This window comes from Enhydra lutris, unplaced genomic scaffold (genome assembly GCF_002288905.1).
Source record: "Enhydra lutris kenyoni isolate GAN:26980312 unplaced genomic scaffold, ASM228890v2 scaffoldscaffold58, whole genome shotgun sequence".
NCBI classification, from domain to species: domain Eukaryota; kingdom Metazoa; phylum Chordata; class Mammalia; order Carnivora; family Mustelidae; genus Enhydra; species Enhydra lutris.
This window is the reverse complement of record NW_019154142.1, coordinates 7998931-8017831: the sequence shown is the minus strand read 5'-3', so window position 1 is coordinate 8017831 and position 18901 is coordinate 7998931. Positions and strand designations below refer to the sequence as shown.

Below are 18901 nucleotides of genomic sequence, written 5' to 3'. Positions count from 1 at the left end.
GCAAGTCTGGGAAGCTCAGGATGCCTTGCCGGATAGAGATTTAAAAAAAAAAAATAAATTCATTCTGTATTTATGATGCCTTTATTCTGCAGCACAGGGCCCTTCTTTTTATTTTAAGAAAATTCCCCCAGCTTCATTGAGGTATAATTGACACGTAACATGGTGTAAGTGTAAGGTGTGCAATGCACTGATTTGATGGACTTATATATTGCAAAATGGTTACCGCTGTGGCTTTAGTGACCCCTTCCATCCCGTCCCATAGTTCCATTTCTTTTTCATGGTGAGAACATTTAAGATGTGCTGTGAGATGTGTAAATCTGATGATTCACAGACCTGTACCCCTGGGGCAAATAATACATTATATGTTAATAAAAATACTTTAAATTTAAAAAAAAAAAAGGTCTACTCTCTTAGTAACGTTTGAGTATATGATACAGTATTATTAGCCATAATCACCATGCTGTCCATTTTATCTCCAGACTTGTTAATCTAATAACTGGAAATTTGTACCCTTGGACCACTATCTCCCCATTTCCCTCACCCCCGAACACCTGGTGACTATCACTGCAGTTTGTTTCTCAGAGACGTTTTAAGCAAGCGTTAAGAACATTAATACAGTCTCACATCTTATTTCCAGATCTAGCAGTTGATAAGGTCACAAAAAAAATAGTCACCTGATATTAAAGCTTTAAAACTGTCCAACTATACCCACTATTTTCACATTTTTGGTATGTATAATAACAACAATATTAGTACCTTATATTTACATATTGATTGACAGTTCATAAAATGTTTTCAGGTGTTCTCCAAAACTGGGCTTACTATTAATCTTAAGGTTATTTGGTATTTTTACGTTATTTGTCAGAAGACAATCATAGTGACCTTTCGTTTTATGGAGAATCTGTCGCTAGTGAAATTTGTAAAGCAAATTACGCATTGATTTTTAAAGTATACACTTGCAAAAGGGAAAATTAAAAAGGGAGACCCTTGTAGCCTTGACAACTGAGAAATGATTTCTTGGCTGAGATTTTGCTTTTTCTGAGATAGGAGTTATGTTAAGAAACAATACCTGAATCAGAAAACAATTCTAATTTAAATCAGTCTGAACCACAAAAAGGTCGATTAATTGTTTTCATTTTCAAAATATTTTCTTAGCTGTGTTTGTGCTTTACCTTTCAATATTTTTGCGCGTGTGTGGGATATAGACTTTGCAGAATATTCTAAAATATGACTTCTATTTATAAGCAAAACTGACAAATACCTTTTCTTCTTATTATCTTTACATTGCAAGTGTCTGAAGGCTTGTCCTAAGTGGATGCGTCATCCTGAGATTTAAATGCATTACGGTTTTTGAACATGATTTGAAAAATGAGCGCCCCTCACGGGGAGGTGGGGCAGGTCTAGCAGTCAATGGGTAGTGCAAACAGAATTCGATTTATGCATTCTTTTCAAACAGTTATTGATTATATAAAAAAGAAGCCTATGCTTCTCTTCCAGAACTTTGCAGAAAACACTATGAATGAACTCCTTGGCTGGTATGGCTATGATAAGGTTGAATTGAAAGATGGTGAAGATATTGAATTCAGGAGCTACCCTACAGACGGAGAGAGCCGGCAGCACATTTCTGTTCTCAAAGGTAATGACATTTAATGTCCCTTTGTTCATGCAAAGAAGGATTAACTATCTCAACCTGCCAATTGAGTTGCTTTGGGACTCATTTTGTTGATTATGCCAATGGTTGATTTAAACGTACATCCCCAGTAGTGCTTTCCCATAAGCAGAATTCCACAGAAAAAAGAGCACAACATAAAACAAAAATAGACACAGCTTAATCTCCCTTCCAGCAATGGGAACGCTAGCTAGCAAGGGCTAGGGACCTTAGGGTTATGGTTCTGCCCACAGATTTATAGAAAGGGACAATGTTTGCTAAGTTCCCCTTCTAGTTTCTTAAGTCTTTGATCTATTAGTTTTTGGGGACAGGTGCTTTCTATTAAGTGAAATACTGCATTTGGATTTTTAGACCTTGAAAGTTAGTTTGGTAATCCCCTCTTCCTCCTTTTTTTGGTGGGATTTCTGAAGGAAAGCCCTATTTCTGTTTTGTGTTTGAAGTTCCTCCTGCCCCCAGCCTTGGATGGGGCATGAGGAGTAAGAGAGTAGTGCATGATTGGATCCTACATTATTTTATAAGAATTTTCATCAAAGCCCAGCCAAAGAGTGGAAATTAGAGACTTGGCCGTGTCGAATTAACACTGATTCTAATCAGCGAATAGCAGTGTCAGATATCTCATGAGGGAAGCCTAGAACCAGAGGTGGGTGTTGTTATGGATGCTAAATTTATGAACCTAAATTTCGGAGTGAGAGTTTGTAAAAAAAAAAAAGGAGTATGGAAAGGAGCAGTCCATTTGGTGAACTTCAATAAAGTGTGGGTAAAAATCATCGTTCACCATCACTGGCAATTTGATCAGTATTTGCACTGCATTCAAAATCTGTTGGCATAAACTACCTGTTCGTGCATTTTATTTCCAGTCTCTAAGATAGCATTTTTTCTTTCATATATGCCAAGCGACAAAATGTAAATGAGCTGTCCTGCAGGCATGTGGAATTGAACGCATGTAAAAAATTTCATGTTAAGCCCGCTATGAAATTGTACACATCATGTTATAGGGATAGTATCATCAATTTTACTGTAAATGAAAAATGCAAGTCATGAGTTTATATTCTATAAACTAATAGCTCGTGTAATACTTGGTCTAGGTAATAATCTTTGCCTCTGGGGAACATGGAGAGAGTGCCAGGATATGCTACTAGAGGGAAAAAGTTGTTTTCCATGGTTGAATTTTTTTTTTAAATGATTCACATGCAAGGATAAAATTCACAAAGTTCAGATCATTGTAAGTTTTCTTTATTTTCATTTTTGTTAATAGTTAATGGATACTAATGTTTACCCTGTGAAACAAGTTTTCTTTCTAATAATCTGCTTCTTTCTTATGGGTTCTTTTGGTTATATTATGACCAAACTTTTTAATACAGTGGGATCTAGTGATAGGACTGGATGGGGCATGTTTTTGGCTGGTAGCCGGAGGGTGATGCTAGATGTGACTTTGTACCCGGAAAAGGTTAATTGCCTCTCAGGTTTCTATGGGTTTTCCCAGTGCTAAAATGCATCACCAGGATGCAGTTGAGGTACTAGTTATCATAATGGAGCCAAATGGTAAAGGATCCCCCTCAAAATTTAGGGTTAACAAAACTGAAAAGGTCCAGGATAGTCTGTGGAGTTCTGGTAAAGTGTTTAAAGATCTGCAAGGAAAAGTTGGTTTTGTTACATGGCCATTTGACTTGAGAAAATGTGGTCACAAGGAAAACAAGCCCTTTTGTAATAGTGAATGTGATCTTTTTTTCTTTTACAGAAAATTCTTTGCCAAAACCCAAATTACCCGAGGACAGTGTTATTTCACCATACAATATAAGCACAGGCTATTCTGGGCTTGCCACAGGAAACGGACTCAGTGACTCACCTGCAGGGTCCAAGGATCATGGCAATGTGCCCATTATTGTACCTTTAATTCCTCCACCTTTCATAAAGCCACCAGCAGGTAAGTCATTACTGGGGTTTCCAATGAGAACGATTCCTAGAAAGTTATAATTACCTTATAAAGAATTATTAAATGCCCAAGGTACCTTTGGAAAAGACTGTTTTTAGGAGCTTTGTAGACAAGACACGTTCGTGCATGTGTTATTTAAAGTAGCATTCATTACTCTGTTAGGCAAACTCAGGCCAAGTCCCCAATCTACTTTCAACCGAATGAATTTTTCCTACCACTGGCTACAAAAAAGTAATTTTCCTCCTCTGAAATCATCTGTTAAAAATTAAAAAAAAAAAAAAAAAAGGATGAAATAATTTTATATACGGACTGACTGAACTGTGTTGTGGCATTGTGAGGGGCTGGGTCTCCTGAGCGGGCTGCCCTTCTTAGAAATAACCTAGATTATCCATCGCTGTCACAGAGTTCTTTCTAATTCCTGGAAAACTGTCTTTGAGAGCTTTAAAGGAAAATGGATGTCTGGATTTCACTTGCATGCAAACGTAATCAGTTTTTTAATATTTCCAGAAGATCAGATGGCGTGTGTATGAAGGTGCAAGGCAATGAGTTAAGCATTATGTGATAGCACAAGCTATGTTACAGCTGTGCTCCATACGGAGAGAGAAGTTCAGTGATACTGTATGTGGCTTGCTGTGAAATGCTGGAGTTACACTAGAATGCTTAATTGCTACAGTGGTTATTTTTCTGTATATTGAGCTGAACAATGATAAATAGTAAGTTTTGATGGCAGTACTACTATAACTTACTGAATGTTTGTATTTTTTGGGGGGTTGGGGGGGTAGATAAGTGTGTGGTTATGTTTCCATAAACAGTGAAGGTATTTGTAGATATAAATTCCTGGGCTTGTATTATAGATGTATTTACACCATATTCTGAGAGTTACTAACATTTTTCTTCATAGTGTGGGTACATTCCCTTGCTTAGTCTACTACATTTTAGTAGTAAAAAGTGTCCTTTTGAATTGAGGTCCTTGAGAAAGAAGGTCTTTAAAATCCATTTACCTATCAAAATCACTTGAGATTGTGTTTGCCTGCTAATTTCTAATGTAATTTGTGTATCACATAGTTTGCCTTTTTAATGCCCCTATTTTCCTTTGGTTGATTGTTTTCTGATGCAGAGGGACCCAGATGTATCTCCGAAGGACCAAAGACGTAACTTTGCACAGGCCACTGGGAAGGGGCGGGGTGACTAATTTTGTAAATGTAGATAGAGTTCATATTCCAGTGAGTGTCCAGTGGCCTGGATGCGTGGTAATGATAAATGGGAACATTAGGGCAGTGTGTCTAGGTGGAAAGGACACTGGCCTCCGATTTAGACAAATTGGGCTCGAATCTAGGCTTTATCACTTACCAGCTCTGTGGACACGGACACATTATATAAGCTCTCTCCTCCTCAGTTTCTCCATCTGTAAAATGGGGATCACAGTTTCATCTCACAGGATTGTCATGGCTGTGAGAGGAGAAAATATATGTAAAGCACCTAGCAAAGTGCCCATGACACTAAAGCCATTCCGTAAACACCATGCTTCTTCTTTTTTTTTTAAGTCCTTAGTCTGTCCCAGAATTATCATGCACATAATTTGTGCATAACAAGGTGTGTATCCAAATGCAAATTCCCCTCTAAGATTTATTTGAGCAAAGCAAACAGCTTTAGAAATTAGCATAGCTGAGGCTAACATGAGCTTGGCATGCCAAAAAACCTGCCCTGGAGTTTCCTGCTGAGCCAGCCACGTGGAATTCAAGCACACAGCTCCCATTTAACTCTAATTCCACATCAGATCAGGAAAAAAATATGCAAAGGGATACAGGCCAAAGATTGAGCCTTGGAAGTCTTAGACATAGGAACTCGGAGGAATTAGAAGCCAGAAGTAACTCAACACCAGTGGTTTTATGCTGTCTTCATGCAACCCCAAAGCACTCATCTGTTGAAAACAAAATGTAGGGAAGGACGTGTTTAATTTTCTGTATCTGCTCTAAACCTTGGCTCTGTGCTTCTCCAAGGTTCTATATGACAAGACTAAGATACAGAAAGGATCTCTGCTTTCAAGGAGGTTTCTCCATTAATCCCTACACAGAAACATGGACAGGAGAGATGAATTTTGATTCAGTCACGTTATCTAGTGCAGGGGTCTGCAGACTTTAACTACAAAGGGCCAGATAGTGTTTTAGGCTCTGGGCTGTGCTGTCTCTACCAGAACTACTGAACTCTGCTGTTGTAGATAGTACATAAACAAATGGGTGTAGCTGTGTTCTAATAAAATATCATTTACAAAAAAGGCAGGAAGGAGAGTCTGGCCTGACAACCAGAGGTTGCTGATTTTTGCACTAGGGTAAGATTGGCAAAAGTTTCAGGATTGAGTTTCTGAGAGTCAGGCTATGAGCTTTGCCAAGGTGCTCTGTATAATATCATAAGGGACAGCAACATGGATAGGAAGATAGTGGGGTTTTCAGGGTATGTGGTGAGTTTTGGCACCTGGTAGGTGCTCCAGTAATGTTTGTTGAAAACTGACTGAATGGCTGATAGTCACATTCCTACTGCACATACATCACCAGTATGGGCCACTCTGTTGTTGAGAAAATGCTAGTATCTTGGCTGGATTAGTCCCAACCTGTCAGAGTTTGACTATAGCTGTATGACAGTGATGTGTATGATTATCCATGTATAAGTAAGGCCCACAGATTACCTAAAAACTTTCATCTAATTAATCACTTTCTCCTCCTGTTAAAACTTTTGCCAGGGTTGTTATTCAGGGTAAATGAGTTGAGACACATTCCCTATCAATGTTATAGCTGTATGTAGGTTAACACTGGCATTCCTAAGGGAAACTAATAAATGGTACAATGGCTAGAAGTAAAAGGCCCCTCGATAATCAGCCCCTGAATAATTTAGAACTGACTATATCATGCAACTGCCCACCTCTTGGGATGGGGAAGACAGGGAGCATATGTATGTTTTGGATTCCTGGAAAGAAAATAACTGTTAGCATTTAAATTATTCCCGTTCTGCCATAAACTGGCCATGTGACAATACCAGCAATAATAATACCTTATGTCTGTATTAAATCCTTTATAGTTCATGAAGCGCACTCACATTCATTTTTTGATGTGATTTGATCTTCACAGTGAGTCTGGGAAATAGTGTACTAGATATAGCTAAATAAAAAAACTAAAGGTCACATTGGTTAAATGGCTTTCTCAAGATCAGGTAGCTTCTAAGTACTTGAGCCAAGACTAGTCCAATGTCTTCTGACTCCTGATTCAATATTCCTTTTAATATAAAGTTGCTTTTCCAGTGTATTTGTACAAAACTTGCTTAGACTGCATCAGAATAAGAGTCCTTACTAGTTTGCTACTTCAGATCCCCCAGTGACAGATACACAGTCATTTTTTCAAGTCCCCACCTTCTGGGAGACTTGATGCATTCTCTGAACCTGAGGATCTGTGGTTCTGTGAACTGAGATGACCTAGCGGGACTAAAACCCCAGCTTGGTTTTGAAGGGCTGACCATCATGAGGCAAGTCACTGCTCCTCCGAGGTACCAGAGGGTTCCATCGGGTTGGGCACCGGTTCCAGAGTGTGTTTCATGGGCTTGGGTGGGCTCAAATTGGATCCCATCCATGTTTGGCAGCCAGTGGGCCCAGTGGAATACTTGGGATGGGGAACATGGTGACACCACAATTGCTTGGATTTCTTCTCTCCTTTTGCACAGCTGCATCCAGAAGTGTGGGTGTAGCTTATTTGTGGGCCTGGGGAATTGCTTTTCTCCTCCTGCTCCCCGCCTTCTCTTCAGAGAAGGAGAGCTCCCTGGGTTTTGGTGATTACCACAAGCATTGTCCCTGCTCTGGCCACACGTGTTTGTGTACAGTTTTGTCTGATTTCCAAGGCTAAGCTGCCCTTCCCCCGTCAGGGACAGAATTTGGCCCTCAATGTAGGGTTTGTGACATCACAGTCGTTACTATGGTAATAGACTTGTTATAAACACAGGATAATAGCCCTGATTTTCCTTTTTTTTTTCTCCAAGCACTGAAGGGAATCACCATGATCCTTAAATAAGACTAAGACTTTTCTGCAGACTAGCAAGTGGACAGAATAAGGCTTTGCCATATAGAGACGCCATTAAAAAACAACAACAACAAGAAAAACTGTTAAAAGAATAAGAGAATAATAGAATGTACTGACCACCTTTTTCTTTTTATGCAAACGTTCCTTTATCCTTTTAGTGCGAATGAATATGAAAGCCTCCTTCTCTGCTAATTTTAAAAATCACAGCGTGAGCCTAGTCTGAAGTGGTAGAATATGTATCAGCAAGAGTTTTGAAAGATAACTCGGGTTAATTATATCGTGACCTTGCTGAAATTCTTCTCATATTAGAGATTTTAATACAGGCTTCAGGCCTTAAGGACTTCCTTGGAAGAGGGTTGTGCCAGAAAAGGACTCTGAGCACGGTCTGTAAAGGCCGTTCTGGAGTGAGTTTCCATCCAAATATTTAGGCCGACCCCGCTCCGCCGCTGGTTTGACTACTGAAGTCAAGCCGTTTGAAATGGATTTTAAATACAGATTTTGTTGTACAAACACTTTATATTGATCTTCCCTGCTTTCCATATGTAAAGGTCCACTGACCAGACGTTCGTCCTGTACAGTGGTTGGTCAGGCTTGATGCTGCCTATCCTGCCTACTTCTGGTTAGAGCAGCTCACTGGACTTGAACCAGGATTTTTCTCTTCTAGTCTCAGACTTGCTGCATGACATTTTGCTCCCAAGAATTAAAAAAAAAAAGAAAAAGAAATCAATGAAACTCTTGTTGTAATTATTTTTTGCTCACAAGGAAAAGATGAAATGCAGCAACTTTTCCTAGTGATAGTCACACTGAGCTCTGCTGCAGAAAACACCGCGTATCTAGGAAATGACATTTTAAATCTGAGTCTTTTGACAGGCTTCCCTAGAGGCATATAACTTGCCTATCACAAGTCCAGAATCCCTCTAAGTCCCAGAATACTTTAAAATGAAATTAAATGTACAAAAAGGAGGGAATCTATTTCTCTGGATGAATTTATATGGCAGTTTTGAATAAAATGGTGTTTTTTTTTTCCTACCTCAAATGGTAAGCGACCATATTCTTCTTCCTCGCTACCCATGGGAGAGTTGAAAGACAGGGTCTGTCCCCATGGCATACACAGGTTTATGTGGAGGGACATGAGATCAAGCTCCTAAGAGCCTGATTCCCTACGTGCAGGAGCGTCTTGACTTTCTTTGAAAACAATGACCATTTCCTGTCTTCTAGGATGGTTTGCTTTCAGTGAGCTTTCCAAATTTGTGTTCAGTCATAGTCATGGAAATATGATATATTTTTTCAGGCAAATCTTAGAATTCTTAAGGGGATATAAGAACTGGGCTCTAAGGAACAATTAGCTTAACTGAGAATATGGAAACATTCACGTGATCTGCTAAACCCTATGTATATAAGTGAGTAACCCACAGTTAATAAGCATGTTACTTTTTGGCTCTTAAAATTCTTACATGGAGTTATACTTGCAGAGAACTGGGAATCAGAATGTGGTTTGCATTATGATCATTATTTATTTTATCTGTTACTCAATATTCTTGGGGCTTGCATATGAATGATGTATTCCAAATAGCCATTGAGAAAACAGGATTTAATCAAAATTGCTCTGCCATTTATTTATTTGTCCAACTTTTAAAATATGATTATTAAGTAAAATGACCTAGAGTTAATGGGATTTGGATGATTTACTATTTATGTAGCAGATAGATTTCTCAAAAAAAAAAAAAAAGATGTTCACTGAACCCTCAGGTTTGGGGAATTTTCCAATTCACTTAGAAAAAGGACAGGAGGAATTAGGGTGACTGGCAGGAATAGGAATAGTTAATAATCGTAATGATAGAATCTCATCCTAGCGAATATTTTTTGAGCACTTATTATGGGCCAGACATTGTGCTAATAGATTATTATCTCATTTAATTTCCAGAACAACTCTGTATGGATGCTATTATTAACCTTGTTTTACAGATGAGGAAACTGAGACCCAGAGCAACTTGCCTGAGGTCACACAGGTAATAAGTGGCAGAACTGACATTTGAACTTAGGGATGATGTCCCCTTAACCCATATTTGTAGCCCTGGATTATCCAAAAACCTATGTCAGTCAATTATGTGTTTACTGAGTGTGCTTCACATTATGCTAGATAATACAAATGTGTACGTCATCATCCTTGACCACTGGGAACTTACAGTGTACTTGGTATAATCAAAACATCGTTCCACTTTGATTTTGGAAGGAGTTTTAGCAGCATTTGGTGGAGCTTGGTGGCAGCAAAAGGGCAAAATGGAGTAGCAGAAGGTCTATAGGGAGATAATCAGGAACTGTTATATTTACACAGTTGAGGAGAAATGACATCTAAAACATAATGTAGGCCAGAAGACAGTCATTCAGAATTCAAGGTGATTAACGAAAGATACAAAATAAAGTCTCAAAATCTTACCTACTCTGATATGGGCCCTATTTTATTTTATTTTTTAATAAAATTGAGGGTTCTTGAAAAGGTGGAACTCAAATTTCAGTATGTTCATTCTCTCTCTCTCTTTTTTTTTTTTGTAGTGACAATCTATCACCATACAAAATTATTACAGTATTATTGGCTGTATTCCCAGTGCTGTACTTCTCATCCCCATGCTGATTTATTTAGAACTGAAAGTTTGTACCTATTAACCCCCTTCACCAATTTTGCTCATCCCCTGCTCCCCTCCCCTCTGGCAACCCCGAGTTTGTTCTTTATATTTATGAGTCTGTTTCATTGTTGTTGTTTGTTTGTTTGTTAATTTTTTTTTTTTTAGATTCCATATACAAGTGAAATCGTTTGGTATTTATCTTTCTCTGTCTGAGTTACTTCACTTAGCACGATACCCTTATGTTGTTGTGAAATGGCATGCTATCATTCTTTTTTATGGCTGAGTAATATTCCATTGTGTATGTTCAGACACTCTTAATACCAAATCAAAATATGTGTGTGTTTTTAAAAATTTATTTATTTTAGAGAGAGAGAGAGAAAGAGAGAAAGAGAGAGTGATGAGTTGATGGGGCTTCCATTTATATGGCGAGAGACGGGAAGACAAACACATTGTGCCAGTAGGATGGAGTTGGTCCCTAAGAATGGCTGAGAACATGGGCTTGGAAGTCAGACTGGGTCTGAGGCCAGTGTTGCCTTTTCTATCTATCATATTGGTTCCTAATATTTATTGAGTACATACTATGCTCTATGACCTGGGGCAGATGACCATCTATGTGACCATCTGTCTGATCCTCGGTGTTTGCCTCGTTTGAATAAAAGATAGTACCTGTACAAAAAAGCGGGGGGCAGAGGGAGAGGGAGAGAAAGAATCTCAAGTAGACTCTCTGCTGAGCACAGAGCCCGACACGTGGCTTGATCTTGTGACCCTGAGATCATGACATTAAGCTGAAATCAAGAGTCAGACACTTAACTGACTGAGCCACCAAGGCATCTCTCAAATGTGTGGTTTCAATGGTAGCGTGATGTGGTGGAAAGACTACCAGTGCAAAAATCAGGAAACCTGGGTTGTGAATGCCAGCTCTGCTTTTTACTGGCCGTGTAAATAAGATAAGTCACTTTACTTCTCTGTGCCTCAGTTTCCTTGTCTTAATAATGATGTGCTTAGCTTAGGTAATCTGTAATTACTTTAATTTTTAAAATCTTGATTTTGTGACTTGTATGGTGAATTTACCACCTGATTTTGTGATTTGAGTCTATTTTAATATACTGTAATATGTATTTGTTAGTTGACTGAACATATTTAAAGAAAACTCACCTCTATGTGTAATTATGGCAGCCAAAAAAAGTCTGATGGAAAATTTATGCCACTTAGACAACTATCAGCTAATTATTAATTTTTTACTCTGGAAGAGTGATTTGAAATAATAGATTTAAGTTTTAGAAAAACTGCTGGAAAAAAATTTGAATTGTGAGTAAATGAAAAGATTATATCACCCATATGTCATTAGGCCTAATAATTTTGATGTTACACATAAGTAATGATTACTGGAAGTAATTCCCAGAACTTCTGCAAAAGAGAAGTCATGTTATGTTCAATTTAACTTATCAAAACAGGCACAAGAAGGAATAGAAAACTTGAGTAGTCCTACATCTATTAAGGAAATTAAACTGGTGCCTGGATGGCTCAGTCGGTTAAGCATCTGACTCTTGATTTTGGTTCAGGTCATGATGTCAGGATCTTGAGATCAAGCCCTGCATTGGGCTCCACACTCAGTATGAAGTCTGCTTGAGATTTTCTCTCTTCTTCTACCCTCTCCCTGCTCATGTGCTCTCTTTCTCTCTCTAAATAAGTAAAATCTTAAAAAAAAAATCATTAGATCCTTTTTACAAAGAATATTCTAGGTACAGGTAGCTTCAGTGGTAGATAATACCAAAAATTTAAGGAAAAAAAGAAAACCAAACGTAGAGAAACTCTTCTAGAGAATAGAAAACACAAAACAAAAAAAAAACTACTTTCACTCATTTTATAATCCTAGCATGACTTTGATCCCATGACATGACAAGGGCATTAGAAGTAAGGAAAATGATAATTTAATGTAATTGAATTACATTAAGATGGAAAACTTCTGTTCATCATGAACACTTATTCAAAAACCCTCAAAAAAAAAATCATAGCAAACAAAATCCAGTGATGTATACTAAAAGATAATACATCATGACTAATTTGAATTCTTTTCTGGGAATGCAAGGTTGATTTAAGCTTAAGAAATCCATCAATATGCTTAACTACATTAACAGAATAAAATAAAACCTCAAACAATATTCTCAATAGATGCAGAAAACATAATTTGATAAAAATTTAACACAATAATAAAAACTCTTGGCAAAATATGAACAAAATGGATCTTCCATAAAATGACAAAAATTATCCACAAAAAACCTACAGCAAATATCATACTTAATTGTGAGATATTGAAAGTTTTCCTTGAGATCAAGAATGAGATAAAGATGACCACTATCACCACTTCTATTTAATTTTGTACTTGAGTTCATAGATAATGTAATACGGCAAGAAAAAGAAACTAAAAATACAAGATTTGAAATGTAAAAATGGCATTTTGTTTACAACCATCCCTTTTCCATCAATGTACAGGTGAACTATTATAATTAACGAGTACATTTATCAAGGTCTCTAAACATAGGCAGTACTCCCAAATCCATTATATCTCTATATAGCAGCTACAAATATAGTAAAAAACAAAATTTAAAAATACCAGTTAAAATAGCATTAAACCATGAAAAACCCAGGGTAAAAAAAAAAAATCTAACAAAATATATGCAAGATTGTTATATAGGAAACTATAAATATTGCCGAGAGAAATCAAAGAAGACCTAAATCAGTGGAGGGTCACACCATGTTTATGGATTGATGAATAATATTCCAAAAGGACAGATTCTTCCTAAATTGATCTATATATTCAATTCTGATAAAAATCCCAGCATACAATTTTGTGGAAATTAAAAACCTGCATCTTGAATTTATGTGGAGATGCAAAGGGGCAAAATTAGCTGGGACAATCTTGAAGAAAAAAATAAAAGGAAGACTTATACTACTAGATCCCAACAGTCATTGTAATACCTAGAATAATTAATTCATAATTAAATAAGTTTATGTTATTATCAGTGTTAATTGTACTGTTGTTATTATTCTTCTTTTGAACATACTTTAAGCCTCATCTGTGTTTGAGGCATAAGAGAGAAAAGAACACTTTGTGTTTCTCATGTCAATTCTCTTTTGACTTAAAATATACATGTAAAAGTGCATAAAATATACATGTATCTTTTTCCCACAAATAATGATCCTTGTCCACACACAACTTTCCATTCAAGAGGTAACCACTTTTATGGCCATCTTTGCCTTATTTCCTTCTACAGTTTTAACACCAGCAGAGGCTCCCCACTAGTAATATAGTTTATTATTTGCCCATTTTTGGACTTCAGATAAATGAAATTCTGGAAGCCAGCTTCCAAAATGGCCCTAATGATCCTGGTCTCCTGGTAATTTCTTTCTACATTGAATCAAGGCTGGTTTATGTGACTAACTTCTGGGGCTGTCATAAAAGGTTATTGTAGTTTTTGCCTCATTCTCTCAGATTGTTCATTTTTGAGGGAACATGAGGAAACTCAAGCAGCCCTGTGGAGGGGCTCATGTGGGCAGGAAGGGGTCTCCCATCAACAGCCAGTACCAGCTTACCAGCCTTGTGGTTGAGCTGCCTTAGAAGTGGGTCCCGCAGCCCAATTCAAGCCTTCAGATGACTGCAGCCCCAAGAGACATTGGATGTAAGTTCATGAACAACTCTGAGCCAGAATTGCTCTAAATTACTCCCAAATATCTAACTCACAGACCCCGTGAGCAATAATAAATGATTTCTGTTGTATTAAAAAGAGACAATGAAATAATGATAAAAGGATACGCATATAAATCACTGCAGTGGAGTTCAGAAACAAATATGAACAGATTCTGGATTTATGACAAATATATTCATCAGCTTGGGTTACCATAACTAAATACAACCAAAGTTTATTTTCTCACAGTTCTGGAGAATGCAAGTCCAAGATCAACAACATTAGGCTTGGTATCTGTTAAAAACTCTGTGGTTACAATCAGTTACCTTCTCTGTGTTCTCATGTGGCAGAGAGAGATAGCAACTCTCTGCTGTCTCTTCTCAGAAGGACACGAGTCCCATTAGATAAGGACCCTATCCTCATGTACATTATTGCGGGAGGAGATCCTTGTCTCAAAAAATCTTGAGTCCTTTACTTGGAGACTTAGAGTTTGAAAAAAAGGTTTTTTTTTTTTTTTTTTTTTTTAAATTTTAACTCTTCCTGATTTAGTTAACTATATCCTAGAATACAATTTCAGCATTTCCCCCCATCTCTAGCCTGTTTATAGACTAATCAAAATCAACTGTTTAAATCAACTATTTAAAATCTCCTCATTCTTTATTATTAAGGCATTATCATCTACTTACATGAAATATATCACAGCGAGACCTGAAAGTTAAGATGCAGGTATAAGACATAAATATCTCCCCGAGTGGTCTACTTGAGAACAGCTTTTGATACGATGTAAGTAGAGAGAAATGAAGTGGTACCGGGTGAGTAACAAAAATAGGATATTCAATACTTTACCCTAGTGGTTGCTTTGCCTCCCAGGGGATAGTTGGGAATAGCTGAAGATATTTTGGTTGCTACAGCTGGGAGAGAGGAAGTTACTGGCATACAGGGAGTAGAGGCCAGCCATGGCACTAAACTTCCTACAATGCAGGGGACAGCCCCACAACAAGGAATTATCTGGCTGACAATATCAATCGTGCCATGGTTGAGAAAGCAGACTCTACAGTGATGACAGCTCTGTGTATGGGACACCTCTTGAGCCTGTCTCTGGATCCCCTTGGTCCCACCTCTTAGTCCAGTGATTGCAGTGGTCCTTTGACAGCTTAGGCCTGTGCATTCTGAAAGGGCCTTGCCTCACACTTATGGCATATGTCTGTAGCTTCCTGCTGTGGGGCTTCTGTGATATGACAGTGTGGGCATTATGGAAATCCTTTTGGCACATACACGCATGCAAACCAGGAGTGTAGAGGAATGAACACACTGGGTCAGTGGGGCATGAGAGTTGGTGAATAAACTCTTCCTTCTTTTGTCCCCTGGGCAAATAGCTAGGAAATGTATTTCATGTACTCCAAAGAATGTTTTTTTATGATTGAACACCACTTTCCATTGGTTATACCTCATTGTATTGGCTCTTCTTCCTCCCCAGGTTCTTTTCCTGTGCCCCTCATTCTTACTTCCTGGAATCACATGCCCAATAAGCCACCTGCATGCAAATCCGTGTCTCAGAGTCTGTTTTCTGGGAAACTCGTGATAAAATATCGTGCATGTGGAGGTCCACAGTGAAAGATCAGGCATCAATGGAAAATTTTATGGACATTCATGTTGTTTCCCTTTAAAGTGAGGCATACATATATAAAAAAGGAGTAAAAATAAACTACCAGATTCATGGTGGTGCAACTACTGGAGAGCTCAGAAAGGGCTACTTCTAAAGTTAATCCATCAGTCAAAGAATTTTCCAAGCCTCTTGTGGAAATGGCAAGGGACAACAATGGTGGCCATACAGAAGGGTAAAAAGGGAAGAAATTAAGTCAGGACTTCAAGAAAAAAAGGAAAAGAAAAAGAATATCCTCTGGCTCCCCTCCTTTAAATGAATCTTGTTATTTTGACAGATTTAGACTCCTAGAATTTTAGTTAGAAGGGACCTCAGGGATGATCGAGTTAAATTCTCTCTTTTACAGACGAGGAAATGAAGCTGAGAGGCTAAACAACCTTCTCAAGGTCACCAAGTTGCATTAATGGCAGAGCCAGGGCCAGAACTCACTTCTGAACTGGGGACACCGTCTAAACATGGTTTCTAAGTCACATAGCCCTGATCCCTGACATAGCCTGCAACTAGGGGTATGACCTAGTTAGGATTCCAGAAAACCCTGTCCCTAGGTCAACAAGGTGCTAAGATGCTGACAGGAAATAAGAGGAAATAAGCTGTATTTTCCTTTGCTTGTAGAGGGTGGGTATATTTCTGGGATTAGCCTAGACCCAACTGAACTGTTTGCTATTACTTATTTGAGGGTATAAATAAAGTTTGGTTAAGAGAGAAGTGATGGTGAAGCTGGTAATTCTTGTTATTCTAGGGACATTCCCAATGCTGACTTCTCAAAGTTTCTGTTAAATTGAGAAGACTTAGTTCATGGACTTGGCCAAGGCAAGTGGAAATAACGATCACATTCTGTTCTGGGGCTTTTCACTGGTGTTTCCCACTAAAGCAACTTTGTTCTGAGTGATTACCGAAGATGGTGTCTTTGGCTTCCTCCCCTATCCCCACCCTCACCCCCACCTTGGGCATCCAACCACCCAAGGTGCACCTTGTAAGGATTCTGCTTTTCCTGCCGCTTATGCTGAGGTCCAAAGTCAGACATTTCATTCTAGTGAACCAGACATGGTCCTTGTCTTAACTGGCTCTCAGTCTGCTGGAGGAGACAGACATGAAAAAGAAATCTCAGTCCCATCTGGTGATGATCAAGTCCAGAGTGTTGCATGATCTGACCAGGTTTGGGGTCAAGAAAGGCCTCCCTAGGATGAGGTTTAAAGTAAGAGAATGAAAGGGCGGTAGGACTGAATTAGTCGATGATTTTGAGGTTGTGGATGAGGAAGCAGCACATGGAAAGGCTCAGAGAAGAGTGAGAACCTCAAAGAAAGTAGAACAAGCCAGAGCCCGGAGAGTGGACAAACTGAGAGGCTGGTCTGCTCATTGAGGTCATGCTGAGGTAGTCCAAGTTCTTCTTGAGGGCAGTGGATGCCACTGAAGTGTTTTGAGCAGGTGAAAGCAGTGATCAGACTTGGGTTTCAGAGGACTTTCTCATATCCTGAGTGGAGGGAATGAACTGGACAGGAATGAGAGAGCAGGCTTCCTGTAGGATGGGCCAGAGGTATTGGTGGCTTCACTGGAATGGACAGCGGTAAACTCCATAAAGATGGGCATCTAGAACAGTTCCTAGTACATAATTAGACTTGGCAAATATGTATTTATTTATTTATTTATTGAATTGATGAATGCATGCATGAATTGAATGAATGTGGGTATATTATAAAAATATTTAGGAGGAGCTGGTGAATAACAGAATGTGGGAGGTGGGAAGGACAGAAGAAGCAGGAAAGATGCCAGATTTCTGCTTGCAGGTAGCTACATAGATGGTAGGGGTAAAAACGGAGTGGGGAAACACAGGAAAGGGGCAGGTAATGGGGAGGAGGGATGTGCAGCTTTGGACATGATGGGTTTAGATTCTGGGAGGTAGTTGGAAATAATATCTCAGGAGAGGTAGCTATGTTGATTTGGAACTCTTCGCCTTCTGAATGCTAACTGGAGTCACAGGAGTACATAGCCAAAGTGGACCAAAGGGAATATGAAGAGAGAAGAAAAGACTCTGAAAGATTTCCTTTTGGTGTGGCCGTCCTCCACCTTTACTATAGCTGGACACCTCTGGCATGTGATATCTCATGCCAAAACATTCCCGAGTGGGGATCACCGTGGGACCCCTTCAAAGAGTTCCTCAACCATTCGTTGCTCTCATTCAAGAAATCTCAATGAATAGTTCAAGATGGAAAGGTGAAGAGGAAAGTAAATTATTGTTGGCAGTGTTCCAGTAGGTTCATCTTGGTTCTTTTAAGAGATTTATTGGAGTGAAGTTCTTCCTACTATTCGACCTACTGAACTTGAACTTCAACCTACTCTTCAACCTATTGCACTCAGGTGTCCCTTTGACACCCAGTCTCTAATTCATAAATTGACCTCCCCTTGAATGGCAATCTTGGCACCGTATGCTGCTTGCATGGACTGCCCCTAATGCCAAGAGGTGGGACTTGGCCTGCTAATCAGTCACGATGCGGCTGCTTATGCTTCCCCCCCCCACCCCCGTGGGGCTGTTTATATCCCTCTCTGTCGTCACCAGAAATACCTGGCTTTTGTGACCTCTGGGTGGTGATAGAGCCATGGGAGGAGGGGTGGCTTTTCCATGGTCATTTTCTATTTCACCTTGACATTTTACACTGGGGACAGCCATAGGAAGCTCCTTGAGGGCTGGGATCTTATCTTTTTTGTAAATAGGAGGTGATGGGAGTGCTTTTCTTGTTCTGGCTTCCTATGTAGAGCAGCTTGACCCCTTAGTCCTAAAATGGTGCATTTGTATTTCTTTGGAGATGATGCCCCTCTCTGTGGAGCAGGGGCTTGGAATTTCTTTTCCATCAGTGATGGATTTGCTGGTGCATATATTTTGACCTGGCTCCCTAATCATGTGCATCTATTGTCTAGGTGCTGGGGCTCAAGGAGTGGACCTCAGCCATGTAGGAGAGAGGTCCAGTGGAGAGCAAACCCATGATTGCGGTATCATTGTCCCAAGGCATTTGGCTTGGACACAGGGTCAGATGCAGGGCTCAGGAATGGGGGACAGGATTTTACTTGAGCTCTTTGTCCATGGCAACCACCTGGTCGACATGAATTAATTATTCAGTGTGTTAAGAGCAATATTGTTCTCCCATTGCCTTATTATTCATTTCTGCTATTTTTTTCTGTAGGACGTTGCAGGAAAAGGGTTGCCTTCTTTGTATGGAGTGCATGGAGCAGATACCACAGGACTTTGTGAACCATGGATGTCTTTGTTCTG

General features: G+C 39.1%; 1 protein-coding gene across 2 annotated transcripts in view; it reads left to right on the top strand.

Annotated features, from left to right (window-relative positions):
- The window catches only part of LOC111158285 (sine oculis binding protein homolog), a 161357-nt gene that overhangs the window by 12224 nt on the left and 130232 nt on the right, over positions 1-18901 (top strand). For both annotated transcript variants that reach the window (XM_022520220.1, XM_022520221.1), the window contains exons 2-3: positions 1498-1636; positions 3408-3593. In XM_022520220.1, the coding sequence (XP_022375928.1) occupies positions 1498-1636; positions 3408-3593 (325 nt within the window). The remainder of the gene's footprint in view (positions 1-1497; positions 1637-3407; positions 3594-18901) is intronic.